The 26,228-nt window shown below is 39.7% G+C and overlaps 3 protein-coding genes across 5 annotated transcripts in view; 1 reads left to right on the top strand and 2 right to left on the bottom strand.

Moving 5' to 3' along the window:
• The window catches only part of LOC143026306 (ATP-dependent DNA helicase PIF1-like), a 21,480-nt gene extending 12,661 nt beyond the window's left edge, over nt 1–8,819 (bottom strand). Inside the window, exons 1-4 of one of the 3 annotated variants that reach the window (XM_076186468.1) lie at nt 8,715–8,819; nt 8,144–8,288; nt 2,062–2,211; nt 1,148–1,436 (exon numbers count right to left, since the gene is read on the bottom strand). In XM_076186468.1, the coding sequence (XP_076042583.1) occupies nt 1,148–1,436; nt 2,062–2,211; nt 8,144–8,288; nt 8,715–8,766 (636 nt within the window). In that variant the 5' untranslated portion in view covers nt 8,767–8,819. Of the gene's footprint in view, nt 1–1,147; nt 1,437–2,061; nt 2,212–3,844; nt 4,082–8,143; nt 8,289–8,714 lie in introns of those variants that run through there. The other 2 variants (XM_076186470.1, XM_076186469.1) reach the window with 2 other exon arrangements.
• On the bottom strand, nt 5,514–26,228 carry LOC143026307 (uncharacterized). Its single transcript, XM_076186471.1, has 2 exons — nt 26,068–26,228; nt 5,514–7,582 (listed from the first exon to the last, which is right to left on the bottom strand). Exon 2 carries the CDS (start codon nt 7,428–7,430, stop codon nt 6,216–6,218), a length of 1,215 nt encoding a protein of 404 aa, XP_076042586.1. The 5' UTR covers nt 7,431–7,582; nt 26,068–26,228; the 3' UTR covers nt 5,514–6,215.
• On the top strand, nt 8,874–21,885 carry bonsai (28S ribosomal protein S15, mitochondrial). The gene is made up of 5 exons (XM_076186472.1): nt 8,874–9,142; nt 12,743–12,926; nt 19,782–19,915; nt 21,021–21,216; nt 21,558–21,885. Exons 1-5 carry the CDS (start codon nt 9,022–9,024, stop codon nt 21,781–21,783), a joined length of 861 nt encoding a protein of 286 aa, XP_076042587.1. The 5' UTR covers nt 8,874–9,021; the 3' UTR covers nt 21,784–21,885.

Below are 26,228 nucleotides of genomic sequence, written 5' to 3'. Positions count from 1 at the left end.
AAGACAGTTTTCTAAGCAGCAAGCAAAAATGGTCACCCACAACTTGGTTGATAATCTTGCTGAGTCTCACAACATCAGGGACTGTGACATTTTTACAATATCTGCTCAGTTCACACATATCAAAGGCAATGTCAGGTCTTATTTGTGTACTTATCCAGCTCAGCACAGAATTCCTCCTTCTCAATGTCCGACAGCTTACTGGACTTAGCTGCCGACCTGCAACATCCCAAACTCAGTGGTGTGAGCAGACTGGAATAACTATACTGGCCAACCATTATACCTTCAGCTGTAGTGCCCACTTTCAAACCTATATACATGAGGGTAGATGATGCCATGCTCTCAATACAGAACTCTCCTTGAAGAACATTAATAACCTTCTCCTGGAACACCCCAATGCCCATCAAGAGAAAATCATCCACATATACACAAGCAATACCATGAAGTTCACCACCATAATGCCAAGAAAACAAGGATTGTTCGAGTGGACACACCTCAGCTGACAGAGACAGTAGCAGACTTTTGACGTGTAAGTACCATGCTCTTGCTGTGTCATATAGACCATACAGTCTTTTTCAGTCTCCAAAGCTGACCACAATAATATTCTGGGGGAGGACACAAGTAAACCTCTTGCTCTATGTAGTTGCCCTGAAGGTAAGCTGACTTCACATCCAGGCTGTGACACTCCCAACCAAACACAGAAGCCATTGCCAGAGCCAATCAGATAGATTCTTTAGAACAAGCTGGGGAGTCCTTTCTAAAGCTGGATGTGTCCTCCTCAAAACCCCTTGCTACAAGGCATGCCTTGATTATAGGCTTCCATTTTTCACCTTTTCTGTGATAATCCAACACACAGATATAAATTCCTGTCATCCACCTCTTCATAAAAAAATTTTTATTAGCCCTGTTTTGTACTTCCAGCTCCTTTGCTTTTATCACTTGTTCATTCGAGTAAAACATGAACATCTCCACTTCAAAAGGCACTGCTTCCAATTCTGCAACTTCTGAAAAATCCACACTCTACACTGCCATTACTTATTGATCTGACAGATAATACCCCCATATATGTGAAGTGGTGTGGTAAGCCAGCTTTCATTTAGATCATACAGCTTTAAGATAAACTACAAATCACTCATGTAATTACACATACCTGGAATGTTAAAGGACTAATCTCCTCAAAAGCACTTGGTAAGGATGACAACAAACGCTGCCTCACACCAACAACTTTCTTCACTGAATCTACTTCTGCTTTGCCTAACAAGGTCTTTAGAAATATAAGAAGAAGATTTGGAGGGGCATTGGAGATCATAAGCCTCACACTATAATCCTTAAGCTGGAGAGTGGCTTTTCCTTCTTTCATGAAGCGTTTAAAAGTTTGCACATTCTGCAGTGTGTACTGCCTTGCAAACTTTTCTGTCTGGACTCGCAGCAACATATCTCTGCAAACATATAGAAATCTGTTAAAACAAATTAACCTATCAAATATGAATTGCTATTTTAAGTCACTGTAGGCATGATTGTTCAACATATATATAAGATAAAGGCCCTTTCCTCCCCTCTTAGTTTCTCTTGGATGAAAGTCATCCGTGTCCCTCACTATACTGCTTCGGTTAGAGGCAATACAGCTAGACAGCACCTCCACACTAGCTGCAAGTATCGAGTTGAGTTTACAAAGACTCACTTAATAGACTTGGCTGTCTGGGGTGGTACATGAACTCTAACTTTATCTTTAATAAATTATACAAAGTTTATTCAGCTGATGTAATTTGCATATAAATCAACCTCTGACCACTTTCAACATTCTACCCCACTATACTCCACACATTTGGTATATGTTCCATACTATCAACCCCGTTATGCTTTCTCCCAAATGCATCCTTCCCTTTCAGTTAGATACTTATGCACCTGTCTTACCACAAATACTCAACCCATGCAGCTTCTTCCTTAACTACATCTTCAGAAAATCTAAGTTGCCACCATATACATTCACTGGACACATATATTGGAGAGTAAGAGCACACACACACACACCTATGATAGTTGTCAATACTTTAGACTACTTACCTAAATTCATTACGTCCAAGAATCAGTTTAGCATTTTTGAGGACTAAAGGTTTCTTGCTCACAGCACCCACATCTAGTGACTCCACTGTTAGGGTACAAGGCAAAACAGGTGCCTGCAAGCACCTTTCTTTTTGTTCTGGTGTCTGCATCCTGCAAACATTAAATCTGGCTAAAAATAATATGCATACACAAACTTGTTTAGGTCATATCTGTTATAAGATTAAGGGAAGCATGATGGCAGGGTCCACTAGAACACAGATGTCTGCAAGCACATCAAAATAGCAGTAAAGGATGCCTACAAGCTCTCGGAGTGGTTCCTTTTCACACAAGGAATAAAGAATGTATGCTGACAATGTGGAAGACTCCAGTCCTACCAAGGCTGGAATACTGTTGTCAGCTCTGGTCACCACACAAAGAAGGGGACAGCCAAACTGGAACCAATACAGAGGACCTTCACATGCAGAAGACATGTAAGGACAACTACTGGGAGAGCCTGAATGAACTTAGGCTCTACTATCTCCAAAGATGATATGCATGGTACACCATCATATACATGTGGAAAACATTGGAATGGATGGTGCCAAATATCGGCTTACAAGTCAACAATCACTTGCAATGGGGCCAACTATGCTACAACTGAAGAGCTGGACTGTCCCAGACCATGGTCTATCACAGCCTCTCATATACAGGGACACACCTCTTACTTGGATATGTCTAGAAGACCTCTTCACAGCCACGGTGATCTGCCACTGTTACCATTCCTGGTGTCCAATTTCTTTAAGGCCACCTGGTCTGGTATGGTGTTTGTTGACAGGCATTCAGCAGTGTAGTCTGGTACTGATGATAGGAATTTATCCAGTCCAGCCTTGAGTCTGTCCACTGTACAGCCGGTGATATCTCTTATATCCCTCGGGAGGGCATTAAAGAGCTTTGGACCCTCATGGCTCAGGCTATTCACTAGCAGGGTCTTGATCCTTTCAGGAGCTCTGGTTGGTATAATTTTTCTTGTTATTTTCCTCCCTGATCACTCAGTGCTGTAAGGCTGCAGGGAATGGGGTGCCGAGTTAGGTACCTTTCCTTCAATTATTTTCCATACCTAGATTGCACGATATCATTCTCTTCTTCATTGTTGAGAGGAGAGCCCCAACTTTTTGAGACATTCCCAGTAGCTTAAATCCCTTATTCCTCCGATTTGCCTGGTGTAAGAGCGTTGGACAGCTTCTAACTGCTGGATTTCACCTCTTTTGTGGGGGGACCACAGTTGGCTACAGTAGTCTAAGTGTGGCTGTATCATGGTGTTCCAAAGGGTCAACATTATTTTGGGTTCTCTGGTATAGAAGGTTCCGAGTACCCAGTCCCAGCCTGCCATCCCTCTTGCTCTTCTCACAGTTTCGGCTATGTGGCGGTGAAAGGTGCAGTCCTCTCCCAGATGTACCCCCCAGGCATTTAGCGGTCTGTAGTGCGCCAATTTAAATCTGCCCCATTAATGATAAGAAACTTGACTGGTATCACACCAGACAAGTTAAAAAACCAGCTGGATCAGTGACTACAAATAGTGTGACCAGGCCCCTACCCCAAGATACAACAGCTATACGTCTAACACACTCCAATTGCTAAGGGAAATTTAGGAGATGTGGAGCTGCCTGGAGACAGCAGATACCCACATCAGCTGCATCCTTAAGTGGATGAAATTCTACAAAGTATCAAAGTAGGCACAGTAAAATGGATGATAGCCCTACCAAAGGCATGACAATAAATGAAAATCATTAAATAAATTACTTACTTACTTGGTTTAGTTGGAGTATTCGAGGGCAGTCCTCACAGCCGTAGTGGTCTACTGCTGCTGCCAGTCTTGCTGTCCCTCCTCGCAAGGGCTAGTTGGTCTGGTATTGTGTTTGAAGAAAACCTACTGATGGCAGTGTAGCCTGGCACTGGGGGCTCATCTGGCATCTTCCGTAGGAAGCTGTCCAGTGCATGCTTGAAGCTGTCCACCGAGCATTTGGTTTTCTCTCTCACCTCTTTTGGGAGGGTGTTGAAGATCTTTGGACCCTCATGACCTTAGCTGGATGCCAGTAGGGTCTTTAGCCTTCCCAGGGCTCTTGGTGGGAGAGCTTGTCTCTCACACTTATGCCCATGCCTTACACTGTGGTACGGCTTGATTGTTGAGAGCATGGGGTCCAGAACAAAGCCTTCTAGGATTTTCCATATATAAATGACCCTATATCTTTCTCTCCTTCTTTGTTGGGAGTAGAGACCCAGTGCTCCCAGGTGATCCCAGTAGTTGAGATCTTTCATCCCTTTGATATGCCTGGTGTAGTTCATTTGGACAGCTTCAAGCTTCTGGATGTCTCCGCGCTTGTGTGGTGACCAGAGTTGGCTACAATAGTCCAGGATTGGTTGGATAAGCACCTTCCAGAAGGTAAGCATTACATGTACCTCTCTTGAGGAGAAAGTCCTTAGTACCCAGCTGGCCATCCCTCTTGCTCTTTTCACTGACTGCGTGATGTGGTGTTGGAAAGTGGCGTCATCACTTAGGTGGATGCCCAGGCATTTTACATGGGTTTTGGGTGTGATTTTTATGCCTCTTTCCATGTGCAGTTCAGTGTTGTCTTTGATGCCTTGGTTTGTGCCATATCTCAAGACCTCAAACTTCTCGTTAAATTGCATGTTGCTGTCATTGGCCCATGCATACACTTTGTTGAGATCGTCTTGTAGATGGTGGACATCCCGCCTTTCCTGCACTGCACGGCTGATGTGGGTATCATGGGCAAAAGATAGGAGGGTTGAGTCCACTCTCCTGTTTATGTCATTCACATGAATAAGGAACAGGAGGGGGCCGAGGACAGAGCCTTGTGGTACTCCGCTTATTACCTTGGTATCACTGGACTTCACACTATCGACTGCGACTGTTTGTATAAGGTCTGTCAGGAAGTTGTGAAGCCATACTCCTAGCTTCCCTAAGATTCCTAGATCTTTTGCCTTGTGGAGGAGGACACCATGGTCCACCTTGTCGAAGGCTTTTGCAAAGTCTAGAAATACTATGTCAACATTCTTCCCTTCTGACAGGTTTCGCAGTAGCCAGTCGTAGTGTGCTAGTAGGTTGGATAGGCAGGACTGACCTTTTCTGAAACCATGATGATTCTCTTTGATGAGGCTTTTCACTTCAAGGTGTGTGAACAGTTTGTCCCTTATGCATATCTCGATTACCTTGATAATGTGGGACGTGAGGGCAACTGGTCGGTAGTTCTTTGGCAAGGTCCGGTCTCCTCCTATATATATTGGGCTGTTGTTTGCTGACGACACTGCGCTTGTAGCGGGATCAGAGGAGGGACTGAGGAAGTCAGTGAGAGTTTGAGAGGGTGTGTGAAAGAAGGAAGCTGAAGATAAATGTGGGCAAATGTAAGGTGATGAGATGTACAAGGGGAGAGAGTGACAGTAGGCTGGAGGTGAGCATTAAGGGTGAGAAACTGGAGGAAGTGGATAGTTTCAGATATTTGGGTGCGAATGTGGCAGAAAAGGGAGGAGTGGGGGTGGAGGTAGAATGTAGATTGAGAGAAGTGAGTAAATGCCTTGGTGGATTAAAAAGTGTAATGAGAAATAGACATCTGGGAATGGATGCTAAGAGGAGGTTATATGAAGGAGTGATTGTGCCAACAACAATGTATGGGGCAGAAACATGGAACATGAGAGAGGAAGAGAGAAGGAGTTTGAATGTGTTTGAGATGAAATGTCTGTTATGGCAAGTGAGGTGGTCTCCAATACTTCATTCAGTCTGTTCAAAGCATTTGAAAAGCTTTCTATACTACACTGGGGAGGGCAGTAGCAGTTGACTATGATTAGTTCTATTTTAGTTATGTGTAGGACTAGGAGTTCTGTCACCCTGTTTGAGTGGGATAATAGTGTTTTGGAGTGAGCAGCTAGATCATTTCTGAAATAGACCATTGCACTACCATGGCATCTTCCTTCTCTGTCAGCTCAAAATGGGGTGTAGTTGGTTATTAGTATCTCAGAGTCTTTCATATCATTAGCCAGGTGAGTCTCCATTAGGGCAATGAACATTGGGTCCTCTTCTAGCGTTAGTTCCTTCAGGAAGGAAACTTTGCTTCTGTTGCATTTGGGATAGAGGCCCTGTATGTTACCCATTAGGATGGACTTTAGTTGGTATGGACGACTGGTGCCCAGGGGAACACTTGCTGGGCTTGAAGTGGTGGCCAGTTCCTCTGATTCCCTTGCATCAGGGAGGATAGTACCTTGCCCCGGTACTCTACAGCTTTAGACAGATTGGTCATGCTGGTTTGTAGCACTTCCGATATCTCTAAAAAAGATGGGCTAATGTTTGAGCATGGGTTTGTTTGAGGGCCTGTGGGTGTCCCCAGTGTTGCCCTGTATCTGGTGTTTTGTGGTTTCACCCCCAGGTTACTAGCTTTCTTTTTGTTGATGTTAGGGTGTGCTACCTGGGTTTTGGCCTTGCTTGGCTTCCATGTCCCTTTGACATGCGTGTAATTGCAAGACTTATCTTGGCATAAGTTGTGCCTTATGGAATTACTACACATGCGTGGGTGGAACTGTGGGCATTTGCCCCTTGCTAATTTGCAACCACGATTGTCCCGAGTACCATACATCAAGAGCTTGCGGCATGGTTTAGGGTGTCTGTAATTGCATTCCCTGCCCGAATTTCCATGCCTGCATCGCCCCTTCTCATAGTACCGGCAGATTGGGGTTACCTTGTCCTCACCTGTGGTCCTAACCCCATTTTGAGGAGGATTGGCTGGGCTTTGACCTACAGGTAGGTTTGTCTGTGTGGACTGGGTGGTGGTAGTGGCCTGTTTCACCTTGGCATCCGGAACCTTAGCTTTGGGAATTGTTCCGGTGGGGTGTGGTACAATCATTGCTTTGGTGTGGTCAGGGTTTGGGTTGTGAGTTCCCCCTGCCGTGTTGGCAACTGCCATTGTGTCTGTGTTATCAAGGGACTTAGCCTTGGGAATTGTCCCGGTGGGGTGAGGCTCTTTAACTGAATTGGAGTGGTCCAAGATTGGGGTGCCAGTTTCCCCAGCCTTACTAGCTACTGCCCCTGTGGCTAAGGTGGGGCTAGGGGTGTTTGTTGCGGGTTGTGGTGTAATGTGCTTTGTTTGTTGGGACGTATTAGTGTCCTTATGGAAGATCCGAGAGTCCTCATTACCTACCCTAGATTGTGATGGTGAGGCACTGATTTCTCTTATCAGTTTGCTTGTTTTTGGGAGGTATTTGGCTTGCCAGATTAAAGCATCTTCAGCCTCCTCTGTTTCGTTCCTTGCTTCTTCATCCTCCCAATATAACTGATCAAAGTACATCTTACACGTGTATTTTCGGATTGTTTTTATGAAGAACATGATATCTTAGTGATTTAGCATTAAGTCGCCAATTAAATGGTAATCAAGAATTTTTCAATTGTATCATTCTTTAATCGCCCTGTCCTAAATGTGGATACAGATCTATGGGAGGGCCTCAGGACCACTGCCAGTAAATGTTGTCTCAGTGAAACCTGAAAGCCAGAAGAAAGTATTGTCCTGTAGTTTACATGCAAATAATATTCACACTGCACAGTTTAGCGTTGTACTGTATTTTTCTTTGTCCATAACCATATATTCGGTTAGGTTAGGTTTGGATAGGATCACAGAGGTATTGCTAAATACTGGCTGGGATATTCAAAATTCGAGCTCTAACGAAACTACATAGAAATTGTTGCACTGAGAGCGACCAACCATGGCCTCCTTCGCATAGCGATATTATTGTTTTCAATAACCATAAAATCAATCATAAGCAATAACCTGAACACACGAATAACGGATAGGAACGCCAAAATACTATTTGGGACTTCACGTCTGCAATAAAGTAGCTCGGGGGTAAAATTACTTCTTGTTTCAAACCTTTCCAAAGGCACAGTAACACAGTTCACTTCGGCTTCAATCCAGTAGAAAGGATTTTCAGTTTATTTCATACTTGCGGTAATATAAACCAGTTAACTAAGGATATACATACACTCAAAATCATATTTGTTTCCCTACATACACAATAAGATATACAGAAAACCCAAAACACTTACGCACGAAATTTAAAGGGATCGGCACACAGCTGACCGGCTCGACTAACGGCCCTCTTTAAATTACTGTATTTGAAATTGGCGGCGGCGGTACGAGATTTAAAAACCGTTGCTATGGTTTTCAAACGGAAAACACACTGGATTTTTTCTGATGAGAGAAGAAAACAAAAATATTTTAAATGATGTATTTTAACCTAAATGATCAAATATACTAAATTATAAAAGCTAATACACGGGAATACAATATTTTTTGTTCAAAGTTCACACATGGTGACAATAGTTGGGCATGGAAACTTGTGAATTGTCACAAATGAAGTGGAATGTTATATTTATTTCTATAACCACAACTATCACTGCTGAACATATATTTCTTAGTATAGATATATATCAGAGATACCGCGGAATTTTCCTGAGGGGGAACAAAATAATAAATCTATACAATTTCCTTGTTCTTTTTACATGAAATCTAGGTTCATAGAATATATAAATCATAAAAATATACTTGCAAACATACATATACCAAAAAGCCTCTTCCCTTTCATAAGGGAAGTAGTCGGCCAATGCATTCACCCACCTGTCAGTTGTCGTACGGCCATCCAGCACTCTCTTGGTTCCCTATTTATCATTGTTTCCTGTGAATGAGGTGCTATCCCTTCCCACCACCCAATGTCTGTTTTACTTTTCCTTGATACATATACAATTTTTTTCGTTCCTCACGCCTGGGCATTTTTGTTGCGCCTGACGTACTTCAAGTTACACTAAACCAAAACAAATACCGGGGAAGTAAATATGGGAAGTGGGGTGTAGAAACTGTTCGTGTATTGTCAAAGTAACCATATTATCGTAGGATCTGGTTGATTTAAGTAGAGGAGGATAGCACAATGCTCTCCGTGCAGCTTCTCAGAAATACAAGAATCTTGTGCACAAGCATAAGAGGGAGTTTTACTCCTGTGAATGGAGTGGCTTGGAGGGACCGTGGAAATATTCCAAATATCGTATCAGGTAACAGTTCCAACTACGTAATATTTCATATCCATGAGAGTTATATCAGTTTTATTGTCATCATGTGATAGGGGGGAGCTTCTTAATCTTAATAGACAGTATCATTTTCACCATATGATGATTCTAGACTGGCCCTTTTCGGTACAATTGATAATTGTAACTTGCAAACTAAAGTCTGATTATCATCAATATGCTAGATTTTTTCTCCTTTTTTAACGAAAGGAATGGGTGAAGACTGGGTGAATGGCTTGGCTGGCCACCCCACATAAAAAGGGGTAAGTACCTCTAGGTTTATATATATATATATATATATATATATATATATATATATATATATATATATATATATATATATATATATATATATATATATATGGTCCTTGTAACTGACAATTCAACTAGACCGGGCAGATGACAAACACTTGACAGAGAAGATGGCATCCCAATTCTATGCTAGCGACTTTGTTCGTTAGTATATTTGCTTGTAGCAAGTTTTTTTTCCGCCAAGAAAATCGCATATTACGTGCATGTATTATAATTTACAAAATTTATATTTAATTTTCTATTGCTATTGCTATTGCTATTGCTATTGCTACACGGGGTGGTAGCCAAAAAGAAAAAGGCATAGAAACCAATCCCATCCATTCCATTCCCTACATATTCCACTCCCCTCCACCCTCCTCCCTCCCTCTTATCTTGGCACCTCCTGGATGATGGGTCATCCCTGCATCCTGTCCACTGCCCTGGGTCAGAAGCAGTGTCACAAGACACAGCACATCTACAGCAAGGCCACTTCATAAATTCTGTGACCCCCCCCCTTCTGTCCCTTCATGCAGAAAAGGAGAGGACAGGGAGAAATCCCTTCAGGATGCGTCAAATTTTTTCTCATACATATCTCCTCACCCCCCATCCCCCACCCACTCCCCCTCATGCATCACAGCATCATCCATACACAACCCTTCTCCATTCACCCCTATCTTCTGTCCTCTCCCATCCTTCCTCAACAGACATTCCTCTCTTTTGTAAAGCCACTTTCACCCCATCCATCCATCTCATCCTAGGTTGCCCCCTCATATTCACTCCTTCCACCTCTGCCTTCCACACCTCTTTTACTAATCTTTCTTCACTCATTCTTTCCATGTGTCCAAACCATCCTAATACTCTTTCATCAACCCTATCTCCCAGTTCCCTTCCCACCCCTGTTCTCCTCACCTCCCCATATCTCACTCTATCTAGCCTAGTATCCCCTATCATACTTCTCAGACATTTCATCTCAAACACATTCAAACTCCTCTCTTCTTCTCTTATGTTCCATGTTTCTGCCCCATACAGTGCTGTTGGCACAATCACTCCTTCATATAACCTCCTCTTAGCATCCATTCCCAGATGTCTATATCTCATTACACTTTTTAATCCACCAAGGCATTTACTCACTTCTCTCAATCTACATTCTACCTTCACCCCCACTCCTCCCTTTTCTGCCACATTCGCATCCAGGTATCTGAAACTATCCATTTCCTCCAGTTTCTCACCCTTAATGCTCACCTCCAGCCTGCTGTCACTCTCCCACCTTGTACATCTCATCACCTTACTTTTGCCCACATTTATCTTCAGCTTCCTTCTTTCACACACCCTCTCAAACTCTGTCACTAACTTCTTCAATCCCCCCTCTGATCCTGCAACAAGCGCAGTGTCATCAGCAAACAACTGGCTTATTTCCTATTTTTCCCTATCTTCTTTAACCATCTCCAACCCCTGACCCACTACCCTTGCATTCACCTCTTGCATCACCCCATCCATGTATAGATTGAACAGCCAGGGATAACACATCCCTGTGGAAGTCCCACCTTTACCTCAAACCATTCACTCTCTCTATTTCTAATCCTAACACAAGCTCTACTACTCTCATAAAAACTCTTGACTGCTCTAAACAGCTTTCCTCCTATCCCATATATCTGCAGTACCTCCCACAGTGCCTTCCTGTCTACCCTGTCGTAAGCCTTTTCCAGATCCATAAAAGCCCCCCCAAAAAAATCCTTACCTATTCCTATAGCTTTCTCACATATCTGTCTTACCACAAAAATCTGATCTACACAACCCCTACCTGTCCTAAAACCACACTGTTCCTCACCAATTACTCCCTCCATTCCTCTCCTAATCCTCTCAATCAAGATCCTCCCATAAGCCCTCCCCACTACACTCATCAAGCTGATCCCTCTGAAACTACTACACTCCCACTCCTCTCTTAGCTTCTTATACTCATTCTCCTTTTCTTTCTCATTTAAGCAGTTCACTCTAAGTACCTCCCTACCTTCTGCCCTTTTCCTCTTTCTCCACCTATTCTCCACTCTCAATTTACCTTCCACCAGGAAATGATCTGATATTCCCCCACTCTCTCCCCTTTGAACAGGTACATCCTTAACTCTTCCTATCATACTCCTGGTCACCACTATATAGTCCATTAAAGCTCAATCTGCTACCCTTCCATCTACCACCCTCTCCCATGTGTACTTATGCTTGACTTTCTTCCTAAACACTGTATTTGCTATCCTCAACTCTCATTCAAGACACATCTCCACCATCAATTCTCCACTATGATTATTACCTGGAACTTCATACTTCCCAATCATTCCATCTATTGGTTCATTTCCTACCCTAGCATTAAGGTCTTTCAATACAACTACATTGACATTTCTCCCTAATCCCTCTATACACTGATTTATATCTATCCAAAAAGTCTCCCTTCTCTACACTCTTCTCACTACCAGGCCCATACACACTTACAAAAACCCATATCTCCCTTCCCAGCTTCACCTTCATTCACATCAACCTTGATGAAACCTTCCACTCCACTACATGCTTATTTATCTCTTCACTTACTAGTATAGCCACTCCTTCTCTCCCTCTTCCCCTCACAGTTGTCCTTCCCTTTCATTTTAGTTTCACTCAAAGCCAGCACATCCATCTTTCTTCTCGCAAACATACTGCCTATCTCTTCCCTTTTACTCTCATCTTTACCACATCCACGCACATTTTAAGACCCAAACCTTAGGGTACTGGTTGGAAAGCTCCCAGACCCTCTTATGCCTTTACTTTTTTTAGGAATGTCCCCTTTGGGATTACAGGTAGTAGGACTCCTAATCCCATCCCCCGTCCTATCAAAATAAACAGGAAAAAAAATTCTGGAGTTCATGAGTCATTGTACGATAATACAGATTTACCATTTTTCCCATGGGATAGTTAGGTCAGGATGTATTAAGTTAGGACTTATGGGACTGTGTAGATTTCATGTTAAATATCTGTGTTTTTATGATTCTGGAATTTACAAAATTCTGTAGTGTGCCACCATGATAGTATGTGGCCCTGTGTTCAGATTGTGTAGAATTTTTTGGTTTGGGTCTATTATTGGACCACTAGTTTTTATAGAAAGAAGCTTATAATATTTTTAAATAGAAAATAAATTTCTACGAGATACAATAAATTAGGAGTTTCCTGATGTTGAAAATAAGTTCAAATTATACTATAGATATAAGAAAATTTATAATTGTGAATTTGAATGTGGATGTTGGATTTAATAGAAGTTCAATTCTTTCAACACAGGTTTTGATCAGCGACGTAATTATGCAATGCGTTTGGAATTAACTGAGTATGGAATTATCTGGAGACGACCAACCTATGTACCATCATGGAAACCAGAGAAGTCTGGAGATTTAAAAAGAAATGAAACTCTGGATTTGTCAGCTCCTGTACAAGATCTTCAAGTAGTCAAGGAAAAAATTGATGGGTAATTTATAGGAAAGTTTTGTCTTTGTCTTTTTCTATTACATATAGAATTTCCCCTTCACACACATACACACACACAACAGTCGAAGTGACAGTGAAGATTGGAACTCCAGAAAAAACATAAATTTTCATGGATATCAATGAAGAGGAAGGAGTACCTTTTTGTAATTGTAGAAAAGGGGAAAGCTCGTGGTGTAGTGGGAAGGCAATGAAAAAGGAGAAGGGGAAGGATAACTGAGGAAAATGGAAGGAAATGAGGAAGGGGAAGACTGGGTCCAAGAGGACAGGCACCTTGTAAACAAATGAAGGTCGGATGATTTTGGTGAAGATAATAATTTCCATGGATTTAATGAGGGGGGGATACCAACCTCCCCCCAATTAACAAGCCCTAGAGGAAAAACTTGAGAAAATGACCGAACATTGGGAGAGTAGGTTTGGTCAATTTACACGGATTGCGATGAGTTGAAAAATTGGAAGAACTAGAGAAGGTGAACAAAAACCTAACTAAAGAAATAGAAGAATTAAAAAGACAGTTAAAAGAAGTAAAAGATGAGAATGAGGAATTAAAGAGGAATAATAAAGAGTCCATAGCAAAAGAAGCACAGGGTTGGAAGAAAATCCAAGAGAACAACACAATTGTATTTAATGATATAGTGACGCAGCAGATGAAAGATCAAACTGAAGACACAGTTATTAAAGTGATGAGGGAGAAGGAGAATATAGTAAGAGACTTAGCAGGTTAAAATAAGTGTATAATTATATTAGGGATGGAAGAGAAATATAATCTAAATAGGATTACAAAAATAAAGGAGGAAAAGGAAAAAGTAAATAATATATTAGAAGTAGTTCAAGAAGATGAACCTGGAATAGGAAAACAAATTGAAGAAATATATAGGTTGGGAAATATAATACAGATAAGACCAGAACAATTAAGGTTAAATTCAGGTCACAAACGACAGCAGAGAATATCTTAGCAAAAACAGGGAAACTAGCAGACAGTGAGCAACATAAGGTATGGATAAAAAGAGAAATGAATAAAATGGAAAGAGAGGATGAGAAATCAAAAAGACTAGAAGCTATGGAAAAAAACGATAAAAGAACAGAGACAGAAAAAGATAAATTCTATTGGAGAGTAGTGAATATGAAAATGAGGAAATGGTACATAGCAGAGAAAAACGGAAGGGAAACAGAAAACACGATGGAAGTAGCAGAAAATTAAAAGTGTCTTACACAAATATAGATGGATTAAGAACAGGGTTGAATGAACTGAAGGATTAACTGAAGGAAAAAGAACCGGACATAATGGAAATTGTAGAGACAAAATTGAAAGGTCCACTACCACCCAACAGTGTAGAACATGGAGCATATAATTGTTGGATTAGAAACCGAGAGGTAAAACAAGGGGGTGGAGTTATGTTCCTGACTAAGAAGGATATGAATGTGAGGAATGTCACATATGGAAAGAATAGTGTAGAGATGATTATGATGGAAGTGGAGGACAAGGATAAGAAGAGCAGAAAGTTTGTAGTAAATTATGTGCCTCCCAAAACAGCTTCATGGTAAGAGAGAGAACACAAAAATATGTTAGAAGACACCAGGATATCACTAAGATAATGGAAGATGGAGGGTGAATAATTATAATGGGTGACTTTAATTGTAAGGAAATCTGTTGGGAAGAGATGACAGTGAAGGGTGGAGATGATCTATGGAGAAATGTATTACTTGATATGATTATTGAACATACAATGACGCAATGGATACAAGAGAATACTAGGTATAGAAATAAGGAAAAACCATCGAGACTGGACCTAATAATCACATCAGAACCCGAAATAGCGGACAAGATCGAATGTAAAACACCAATAAGTAAGTAAAAGTGACCACATATTGGTTGAACTGGAACTAAATGGGGAAAAAAACATGAAAAAAAACGAACAATATAGAAAGGGAAGATTGATGTATGAAAAAACAAACTTTGACAAAATGAGTGAATTCTCTCAAAAAGCTGACTGGGAAAGCATACACAAGGAGAAAACAACAGTAGAAGAGAAATAGAGTATTTTGACAAAAATTTATAAAGAAGGAGTGGAAAAGTATGTGCCAAGACAAAAGCAAGAAAAAGGATATGTAATGTGCTGGTACAACAAAATATGTAGGAAATAAAAGACAAAAGGGATAAAGCTTGGATAAAATGGAAAGACAACCTGAAAAATGGAAAATATATACTAGTTATAGAAATGAATATGTACAAGTGTGCAGAGAAGAAAAGATAAAATACGAAAAAGATGTCATAGAAAAATGTAAAGATCAACCAAAATTATTTTACAGATTTGTAAACAACAAACTGAAAAGCAAACAAGAATTAGAGAAACTACGACAAGGAGGAGTCGAATACTCAGAGAAAATAGAAATGGCAGCAATTATGAATAAGCATTTTGAATTGGTGTTTACAAGGGAGAACATACAACCTAGAGATATTGAATGGGAGGAGAGAGTTCCCCCTATGAAAGAGATAGAAGTATCAAGAAATAGAATAATGAAACACTTGAGTAATCTCGATGTCGGAAAATCACATGGACCGGATGAAATGGCAAACTGGATTTTGAAAGAATGCAGGAATGAACTAACAGACAAAATACATTGAAAGAGGGAAAAGTTCCAGAAGATTGGAAAAGAGCAAATATAGTACCTATATATAAAGGGGGAAACAAAGAAGATCTCACACGGTGTTGATTCTCACAAAGAAGACCCTACTAACTATAGACCGGTTTCTCTTACAAGTATGATAGCTAAAATTTGTGAAAGAATGATGAAAACTAGATGGGTAAAGCATTTGGGAAAAAAAAAACAACGTACTAAATCCAAGACAATTTGGATTTAGACAAGGATGATCATGCATCACAAACTTAACATGTTTCTATTCAAGGCTAATAGATGGAGATGGATGGGCTGATTGTGCATTTCTAGACCTGAAAAAAGCTTTTGATATGGTGCCACATAAGAAGTTACTTAAGAAATTAGAAACTGCAGGAGGAATACAGGACAAACTACCGAAGTGGATGGAAGACTTCTTGCATGAAAGAAAAATGAGAGTGGTGATAAGAGACACTCTAATTGGGATGAAGTGATAATTGGAGTTCCACAAGGAACAGTTCTGGCCCCAATAATGTTTGCTATATATATTTATGATATGGATGAAGGAATTGAAAGTTATATGAGCTTCTTTGCGGATGATGCAAATTTTGTGAAAAAAGTGAACACTGAAGAAGATTGTGAGTTGCTACAGTGATCTCAATAAAGTATGGGAATGGAGTAGGAAGTGGGAGATAATTCAATATCAAGAAATGTATAATGGAACTTGGAAGAAGCAAAAAAGAATAGTGCAATCATATAAATTGGGAGAAGAAATAAAAAAAAAATATATAGAAAATTAGAAGGACCTGGGAGTCATTATAATGAATAGTATGTCCTCTCAGAAGCATATAATATATATATATATATATATATTTTTTGAGAAACTTATAATTTAATAAGAACAATCAAAGTGACTTTTACATACCTGGATGAAGAAATGGTGAAGAAAATACTAGTTACCTTGATAAGACCAAGATTGGAATATGCAGCGACTATGTGGTCACCAAGTACAAAAAAATGTATAACAAAACTTGAAAGAATACAAAGAGGAGTTACAAAACTAGCACCAAAACTCTGAACTATCATATGAAGAGAGACTAACAAAACTTGAACTACAGACATTAGAACAAAGAAGAGAGAGAGGAGACTTGATAAGTATTTATAGAATCATGAAAGGCATAGAAACTATTGATAGAGAGGATCTAATAAAATGGGATAGTAGAAATACAAGAGGACACGGAAAGAAAATCAAGAAAGACAGTTATAGAAGGGACCTGAAAAAGAACAGCTTTCCCCACAGAGTAATAGACATCTGGAACAAGTTGGACGAAAAAGTGGTGTGTTCAAAAACAATTAATGAATTTAAAAACAGTTTAGGTAAAATGAGACATGAAGATAGGACACCACGAGCGTAGCTCCCCTTCCCTTAAGATACAACTAGGTAAATACACTTTCATTAAACAAGATGTTGAAGGATGGAAGTAACGTGGTACTTATGGGAGATTTTAATTACAAAGAAATACCTTGGGAAGAGATGAAAGTGAAAGAAGGAGAGGATCAATGGGAAAATGTATTACTCAACATGACTATAGAACATACAATGACACAATGGGTAAAAGAAAAAACTAGATTTAGAAATAGTGAAGAATCGTTAAGACTAGATTTACTATTTATGTCAGAACCTGAAATTGTGGACAAAATTGAATACAAGACACCAATTGAAAAGAGTGATCACATACTATTTGAGTTAGAACTAAAGGAGGAAAAAAGGAAGACTGATGTATAATAAAACAGACTTTGAGGAACTTAAGAAATTTTTTCTTAAAGCAAGCTGGGAAAAATTTTACAAGGAAGAAACACAAATAGAAGAAAAATGGACGATTCTGATGAAAATCTATAAAGAAGGAGGGGATGTATATGTCCCAATGTAAAAACAGGAAAAAGGTGTATATTAAGTGCTGGTTTAACAGAAGGTGCAGCGAAGTGAAAGATAGAAGAGATAAAACTCAGAGAAGATGGAGAAAAAACAAAAAACCTAGAAAGTGGCAAATATATATTAATCAAAGGAATGAATATGTAAAAATACGCATGGAAGAAAAAAGAAACAATGAAAGAGACATAAGAGAAAAATGTAAGAATCACCAAAAACTATTCTATAGATAAGGAAATGGTAAACTAAAAAACAATAGGAAATAGTGAAAGTACACCAAGGGAATATGGAATACACAGAAGATACAGAAATGGCTTAAGTCATGAGCAAACACTTCAAGTCTGTTTTCACTAGAGAAAATATACAACATTGGGATGAAGGGGGAGATGTGAAATGTGATGTCAGGAATTTGTACAACATGGATGGAATAGCAAACTGGATATACAAAAGAATGTAAAGAATAGACAAAATATATAACGTGATAAGTTGCTCACTCAAAGAAGGAAAAATACCAAGAGACTGGAAAAATGCTGATATCATACCAATTTATAAAGGAGAAAATAAGGAAGACCCAGCAAATTACAGACCAGTTTCCCTTAAAGCACAGTAGTCAAAAGTTGTGAAAAAGTTATAAAAAGTAAATGGATAAAACATCTGGAGGAGGACAATATACTAAATCTGATTTAGACAGGGAAGATCATGTACCACAAATTTTATCTGTTTTTACTCAAGACTACTAGATATAGTACAGGAAAGGGATGGATGAGCTGATTGCACTTTCCTAGATCTACAAAAAGTTTTTGATAAAGTCCCTCACAAAAAACTATTAAGAAATCTGGAAACCATAGAGGGATACAAGGTAAACTACTTAAATGGATGTAGGACTTCCTGCATGGAAGAAAAACGAAGGTAGTTCTTGGAGATAAGAGTTCTACTTGGGAAGAGGTAATTAGTGGAGTTCCACAAGGGTCAGTATTGGCTCCAGTAATATTTGCTATTAATGTGAATGACATGGACAAGGGTCACTCAGTACTAAAAAGAATATAAGGAAAATCGAGAGAATCCAGAAACCAACTATGAAGATTGCCCCAACACTATATAAACTGTCATATGAAGACAGATTGTCAAAACTAGAATTACCGACTCTGGAACAAAGAAGAGAAAGAGGTAACTTGTTGATCATCTACATAATTATGAGAGGTATAGAAGTCCTTGATAGAGAAGACTTACTAAATTGGGATAAGAGAAACACAAGAGGACATGGAAGGAAGCTCAAAAAGGACAGTTATAGAAGAGACTTGAAAAAGAACAGCTTTCCCCACAGTGGTGGATGTATGGAACATACTAGATGAAACAATAGTGTGTGCAAAAACAATACAAGAATATAAGAGCAAATTAGATATGGTGAGATACAGAGATGGAACACCACAAGCATAGCTCTCCTTCCCACAAGATACAGCTAAATAAATAACAACTAGGTAAATACACATATGCATACACACACTGATCAACTGTAGAATCTCTACCCCAACTAACAGAGGTTAATAAAGGTTATGTATCACAAACCATGACCAACTGTAGAATGTCCACTCCAGCAACACTCAGTTGTACAGTCTCCACTCCAAGTAGATGTGGGGAGGGAAATTCTACAGTTGATCCACATAATTTTGCATGTGGTAAATTTGAATGTTTATATATGGTTACATAATTGTTGGGAACACGTGATGGGTACCAGCCAGTGGTAGTCCTGCAATATGGATGTCAGAGGGAATCGCCTTCTTGCCCCATGTTTCCAAGATCCATCAGTACTCTCAGATGGAGGTACAGCCTCAAGGGGCTGACACTCAGTCCCCACACTTAAAATCATCCTGTCATCTTAAGCTGTATTTCCTTCACTTTTTCATATATGGAGAGTTGACAACAGATGACTTCTTCACATTGATATAAAAATTGTCTAATACAACACAGCTAACAGTCTAAAATTTCTACCCAGAGAGGTCTGTGGAAGGGCCTGAGGACCATTGCCAGTAGCTGTGGGGCTTAAATAAGTGACAATAGGGACATTAATTATTATTTAATTGTCAGTGTAACTGAAGTTACATGTATAATGAATTACTTCATTGTTATGTTATCTGATACCTATTTTAGTATGAGAAAGTTTACTTTGTGATGGCTGCAGTTGTTTGAACCCAGCTGGGGACCATTGCCACCTGGGAGTCACAAGGGTCTAGCAAGAGAAACCTGGGGTAATGAATGAATTGATTGTAATTGTTTCTATTCTTCTGTTGTTAGGGTGGATGAGATCACAAAAAGGCTACTGTCACTTGAATTTGCCCCAGCCAAGCAACGTAATAAAGCCCTCAAAACTCAAGTGAGGAAGGCTATAAGCAGACACAAACATGACGTTGGCTCTTTAGAAGTTCAGAGTAAGTTATATTGTTTATTCATATTAGTTTGATATGTAATAATTGTCTTGAAATTTTGTGAACCTTTGAATGTACCACTAAGTTATTATTTCCTCACTTCTTAACTTTAAATATTCATTATACCCTTAACCTGGTACAAAGGTTCTCATGTTGTTTCATAGTTATATGACACCCAGCCATTTGCTCATTCTATTTTGCTCTTATGCTTGTTTCCATAATTCTACACAGTTTTGATAGTCACCTCTCTTCTCATGATGTTTTTCATTTTACATCATGTGATAGAAAAAAAAACAGTTAGATTTCTTTTTAAGGAAAAGGTTGTATATCTGGAAAAAGACAAATGGATTTTGAAAGTAAGTATGGGGTTGCATGTGGCAGTGAATTGAGGAGTGAATGTGGGGGTGTATTTATATATAAAATACCAAAGGCCCTTTCTCATTTAGAAGGGGGTGGCATCGAGAGAGGCCATGAGTGGAGTTCCATGGAGATTAGTATGTGCTGATGATTTAGTATTAAAAGCAAAACCAAATCAAGGGAGATGTAGAAAAAAGAGGACTTAAATAAAAGGTAATGTTAACTGGGAAGGACACAGACCACAGTATACAGTCAAAAGAATAGCCATGTGGATGTGGAAGAGTAGGAGTAAATTCAATATTGTTTGTAGATAGCAAGTGATGTCACCTGGGATGCTCAGAACAAAGAAGTGTAAATGGTATATAGAACTTTCAGTGCCCAGCTTACAAAGAAAGAAGGGAAATTGTAGAGGTAAGAGAGAAGACTTGTAATTGCAAAAGGAAGATTAGAAGTATGATATTTGTACCTTGTGTACCTATGGAGCTGAAGTGGAAAGAGCAGTGAAAGCAAAAGAAGTAGGAGTAGAGAAAGAATGAACTTGAGATGGGTGAATGGTGGGGTGTATGGTTTGAGTGACCCACTCTCCTTATAAGGAGGAAAGGGCCTTTTGTTATGTATGTATCCATGTCATTTGTTTTAGAATAGCATAACTGTATGCTTTTATCAAAGGTGTGTAGTACCAGTACTTCATATGTTATGCTTTGTCCTTCAAATCTTGTTGAAGTTTTAAAATATTTTTTTCATTTTGCAGTTGCACACCTTACTGTGGAAATTCGAAACTTGCAAAAGAAAATGGAGGAGTGCAAGAAGAACATTCATTTGAAAGTTAATTTGCATGAGACCATTGACCGTCGAAAGAAGTTGTTAAGACATTTGAGACGAATGGACTACAAACGTTTCGAGTGGCTTCTTAATGAACTGAATATATTGTACAGACCTTCACCACGGTTAGTTCCAACTTTTGATTGTCATTTTGTTCAGGTTGCTAAATGGGGAAACACTTGAAAGGTACAGAATAAAGAGATTGGGAGCAAGATGAAGGGCGAGGGAGCCCAAGAGATATAGTGAATGTAAGGTAGGTAAGTGTTTGATGGAGAATTCAAAAAAGGAATAAAAAGAGAAAGATGTTTTGGAAGGAAGTTGAAAAGAATTAGGAGAAATGAGTTGGGTTGAGAGAAAGTAAAGGTTGTAGATATACAAATGATAATTAGAACTAAAAGCAGTAAGGGAAATATGGATAAGGCATTTCCAGCAGTTGAATTTGAAAATATTTTTGTTTTTATTACAGTTACATCCGTTGGATAACCCGCAAGGCATCACTGAAAAAATTAGTTCGTATGAAGGCACATGAAATACGTGAAGCAAAGCTTAAGACCTACAAGGCAAAATTAGAAGCACAGAAAGCTCCATTTTTGAAAGAGAAAGAAGAAACATACAAGTGGATTGCAGAAACGGAAAAAAGCTTGGGAGTTCCTGTTACAGTTCCAGTTGAAAAAGTTGAAGGAAAATGTTAATGTACATGAGATATTTCTTTCAGATGCTCAGAAGGATCCATGTTTGCTTTAAATGAGCCTGAAAAAAAAAGTGTAAATATAAATAAAATATATTGTTTGCTTTGTCATAGATTTCATTCTCCTATTGTGATGTGTGAACTAGTATATGAAATGACTTGTCAAATGACAATTGATGCAACTTGATAAATGATGTGCATCTTGCAACCAGCAACATAATAAAAACAAGCAGCACAGAACAGGCAGCATTTAACTTGTGATGTGAAATGAAGCATGATGTTTCCATCCATGGTGATGTGATGTAGCATGTGACTTGACTGACATGAAATGTGACATTATGCTTGAAGTTATGTGTAAAATGAAGCATGACAAGTGTGATGCATTATGTGACCTGGCATATGGTATGATGTGTGACCTGGTGTATGACTTAATGTTTGTAGTTTAGCAATCAGTTTGCACTGTACAACATACAACTAACGCATGCAAGCAGCAGGATGAAAGTGTGACTTAAATACATCATATACCAAAGGCTTTTTCCCCCTACATGGGGGGTAGCCAAAAAGAAAAAGGCATAGAAACCACTCCCACCCATTCCATTTCCTATATATTCCACTCCCCTCCACCCTCCTCCCTCCCTCTTATCTTGGCACCTCCTGGATGATGGGTCATCCCTGCATCCTGTCCACTGCCCTGGGTCAGAAGCAGTGTCGCAAGACACAGCACATCCACAACAAGGCCACTTCATAAATTCAGCAAGCCCCCCCCCTCTCCGTACCCCCATGCAGAAAAGGAGAAGACTGGGAGAAATCCCTTCGGGCTGCGTCAAATTTTTTCTCATACATACTTCCTCACCCCCCATCCCTCACCCACTCCCCCTCATGCATCACAGCATCATCTATACACAACCCCTCTCCATTCACCCCTATCTTCTGTCCTCTCCCGTCCTACCTCCACAGACATTCCTCTTTTGTAATGCCCCTTTCACCCCATCCATCCATCTCATCCTAGGACGCCCCCCTTAAGATACATAATGTGAAATTTAAGGCGACATAACTTGATGCCATATACATGACTTGACAATTCTTGAAATGAGTGTCGTGACATTGTCATATGTGTGACGTAACACTTGAACTAACATGAAATGAAACATGACAAGTGTAACCTGACATTTGATGTGATTTGACAAACAAAATAAATCTAGTAACATCTGAACATGTGCAGTCAGCAACATACAGCATGTGAGTTATGTGATGTGAAATGTGACGTGACCTATATAATATATATGACCTGACATCGATGTGGAATGTGGCAAGACATTACGTGTGGCATGATAAGTAACGCAATGTGTGCCGTGACATTATGTATGTGTGGTATGGCTATGGCACGTAAACTAGCATATGATATGGCTTGAGCAACATAAAACACACAGCGTGCAAGTGACGTGATGCATGATGTAAAATGTGACTGTAATGGTGGGTCGATTAGAATTAAATCGCTTTGATATAATTATTATTTGTACAAGAGTAAGGCACTAGCATGTCCCCAGAGCAAAAGCAGGAACAACACTGTGTGCTGTGTGGGCTCACTTAATCATGCAGGAATTACAATTCCATTAGCAGAAACCTGCTAGAATAGTTCTGTATAGTTACATCTGTACATCTTTACATGGTGTTACAATTACAATACATTATATAATGCAAACATAATATATTTTGTACATGCCTGCTACATAGCTCAGCCACCATTTCTTGGTGCCCTCACCAAGCAAACAACATGAGTGGCAGGGAGCAGATAAACACAATGGCAAGTAAAATATGGCCATAAAAGAACATACATATACAATAAACAGTGGAGACAATTATAATGACCTGACAGAGTCGAGAAAGCTGTGACCTTACGAGACTTTTCCTCCAAAGGAATCTGTGTTACCTGATCCAGTGGACTGAAGATCACCCAACACAGGCAAAGGGTAATCATCTGGAACTGTTACATTGTTGACATGCCTATAATCCATAACAGGGTGGAATGATCCATTCTTCTTGGGCACAAGAAGGAGTGGGGAGTTCCACTCGCAACGACTCTTGAATGACACACTCAACAACTCATCAACTAAAGACTGAGGTACATATCTACGAGAATGAGGGAACCTGTAAGAGGGGACGTAGACTGGATGCACCCCTGGTTTAAGATCAGTGCTATGAACAACACGATTTGTAACTTCCAGCCATTCACCAGGTAAGGCCAAAACTTGATTATGTGTCAATAACAATTCAATGAGACAGTCTCTTACCTCAGGCAAATCAATGTTACCTACATATGTCACATATTGAGAAGCTAAATGAGATGTGTCATTTGCATGTGTAGGTGACTGAATAGAAGCTGTTATGATGGGTGAATCCTGGACAGTGTCAACATGAACGACATCAAAGGAGCCTAGATAAATACAAAAAGAGAATGTGATGGGAGTACCAGTAATGTTGGTTATCATAGTCCTTACAAACAGTGGAAAGAGTACCCTCTAATGCAAGATGTCTAACATGAAATGTCAGAATCAATTGACATAAACATAAGACATCAGAACTAATTGGAACATCTGAAATGCGCACCGGGACTCGAATAGCAGCACAAGAAAGCACTGGTGAGCTAAAAAAAAATTGAACCCTTGGAAGATGACTGCCTGGTCAGATCATGCACAGAAGGTGAGCTATGTATAGAAACTGGCCTGTCTATTGCAGAAATGACATTGTTGTTGAAAGAGACCATATGGTGCCGTGAAGATACATATATGGCATGGGTTGCTAAAGTATCAAAGCCTAAGAGACAATCACATTGAAGTATGAAATCAGAAACTACCACAAAGTTAACATGAAACACTTTAGCATTGGAAGAAAACCTTAAAGGAATGCAAATAGATTAAGAATAGACAAGGGAGAGCTTTGTACAGCTTGTAAATCACTACAAGAAGGTAACAATGGTACGTTGTACAAATCCTTGAGAGCAGAATATGCTCTATTACCTGTTATACTACATTCTGCCCCAGTATCTACTGTTACAGAGATAGGTAATTGGTCCACATAACACTGAAAGGTAAGTAGTTGGGAAGAGACAGCAGCCACTAAAGGGACGATTTTGGACCGGTCACTATTAATCAGTCTTTGGAATTTTGATACGAGCTCTAAGCTTCAAAATCTTGGAACACTGATCAGAAGAATGGCTACACTATCCATGGACATGGCAGTAGCTAGATTGAGGCTGAAATGACATTCTTAAAAAGTCGTGTGATGCTAGAAGAGGAATTAGTAAAACGTCTATATATAAAAGTCTGCTTAGACTTTCGCTCATGACATTTATGAAGGAAACAGAAAACACTCGAATGACCTACTTTGTTACAATATATGCACGTAATTATGGTAGATACAGATGGAGATGAAGGAGTGCTCAGCGTAGGTGTCGAAGACAGAGGTGGTGAAGGAGTGCTCTGTGTAGGCGACGAAGACAGGAGGTGGTGGAGTGCTTTGTGTAGGTGTCAAAGACAGAGGAGTAGAAATATCCGTAGTCTGCTATGAATAGGTAGTGCAGGAGCTAGCAAGGCATGATGAGGCAGTTCTTTTAACTTTATAGAAAGTTTCGTTGTAAGGAACAAAAGGTAGAATAGATACTCCAAAACAAGTTGGAGTCTATCTAGAGTGATGGAATTTTTATCTCACCAATGTGAATGTATCAAAGAATCTAATGCTTCAGGAGCCACGGTACTGGTTCTAGTCTGAACACGCATAAGATTTTCAGTACCCATAGAGGAAGAGAGTATGTCAATCAACCTGTAGTACCAGAGAAAATTATCACCAGGTTTGCATCGAGTATTTTAAGAATTTTCGCCTTGAAGGTGGCGCAATCATAGTTTAAAGCTCTAAAGTTGACGTATGAAGCTGACATCATCTCAGGTTAGTGAGTTGGAAACAAGTTGAGATAGGACAAAATAAATCTTTTCCAACCCTGTAATAACGTTAGTGTTCATATTCTCAAATTGTTGGATAAATGCCAATGCTGAATAATTAGGATCCACCAGAGAATTTTATAATAGAGCGGTCTTGGTGTAATAGAGTAGTAGTGTGATGAGTCGTAGCTGAGGCTGCCATTGTGTTACCGTGGAAAAAGGAAAAAACTTTGTCACTAGACGTATTGAGGTGATCACTGACAGTAATAGGGGCAGGTATGGTTCGACCGCTTCTGAGCAATATACATATAAAATTAGAAGATTCTCACACACAGACCAATGATCAAACATACGTAAATGCTGGCGTCGTCTGCTTGGAGAGGGATATTTGCGTCTTGAAGGAGTATCTTTGGAAGGCAGGATAGGAGACCACTGAATGCGGTATGGCTCCACACAAAGCTTAGCGGCCGACCAACAGCTACGCACGTGATCCTGGCTCACACACATCTACAAA

This window comes from Oratosquilla oratoria, chromosome 6, assembly GCF_046742065.1.
Source record: "Oratosquilla oratoria isolate Oo_2021 chromosome 6, ASM4674206v1, whole genome shotgun sequence".
Lineage (NCBI taxonomy): Eukaryota > Metazoa > Arthropoda > Malacostraca > Stomatopoda > Squillidae > Oratosquilla > Oratosquilla oratoria.
This window is presented reverse-complemented; position numbering and strand designations above follow the sequence as displayed.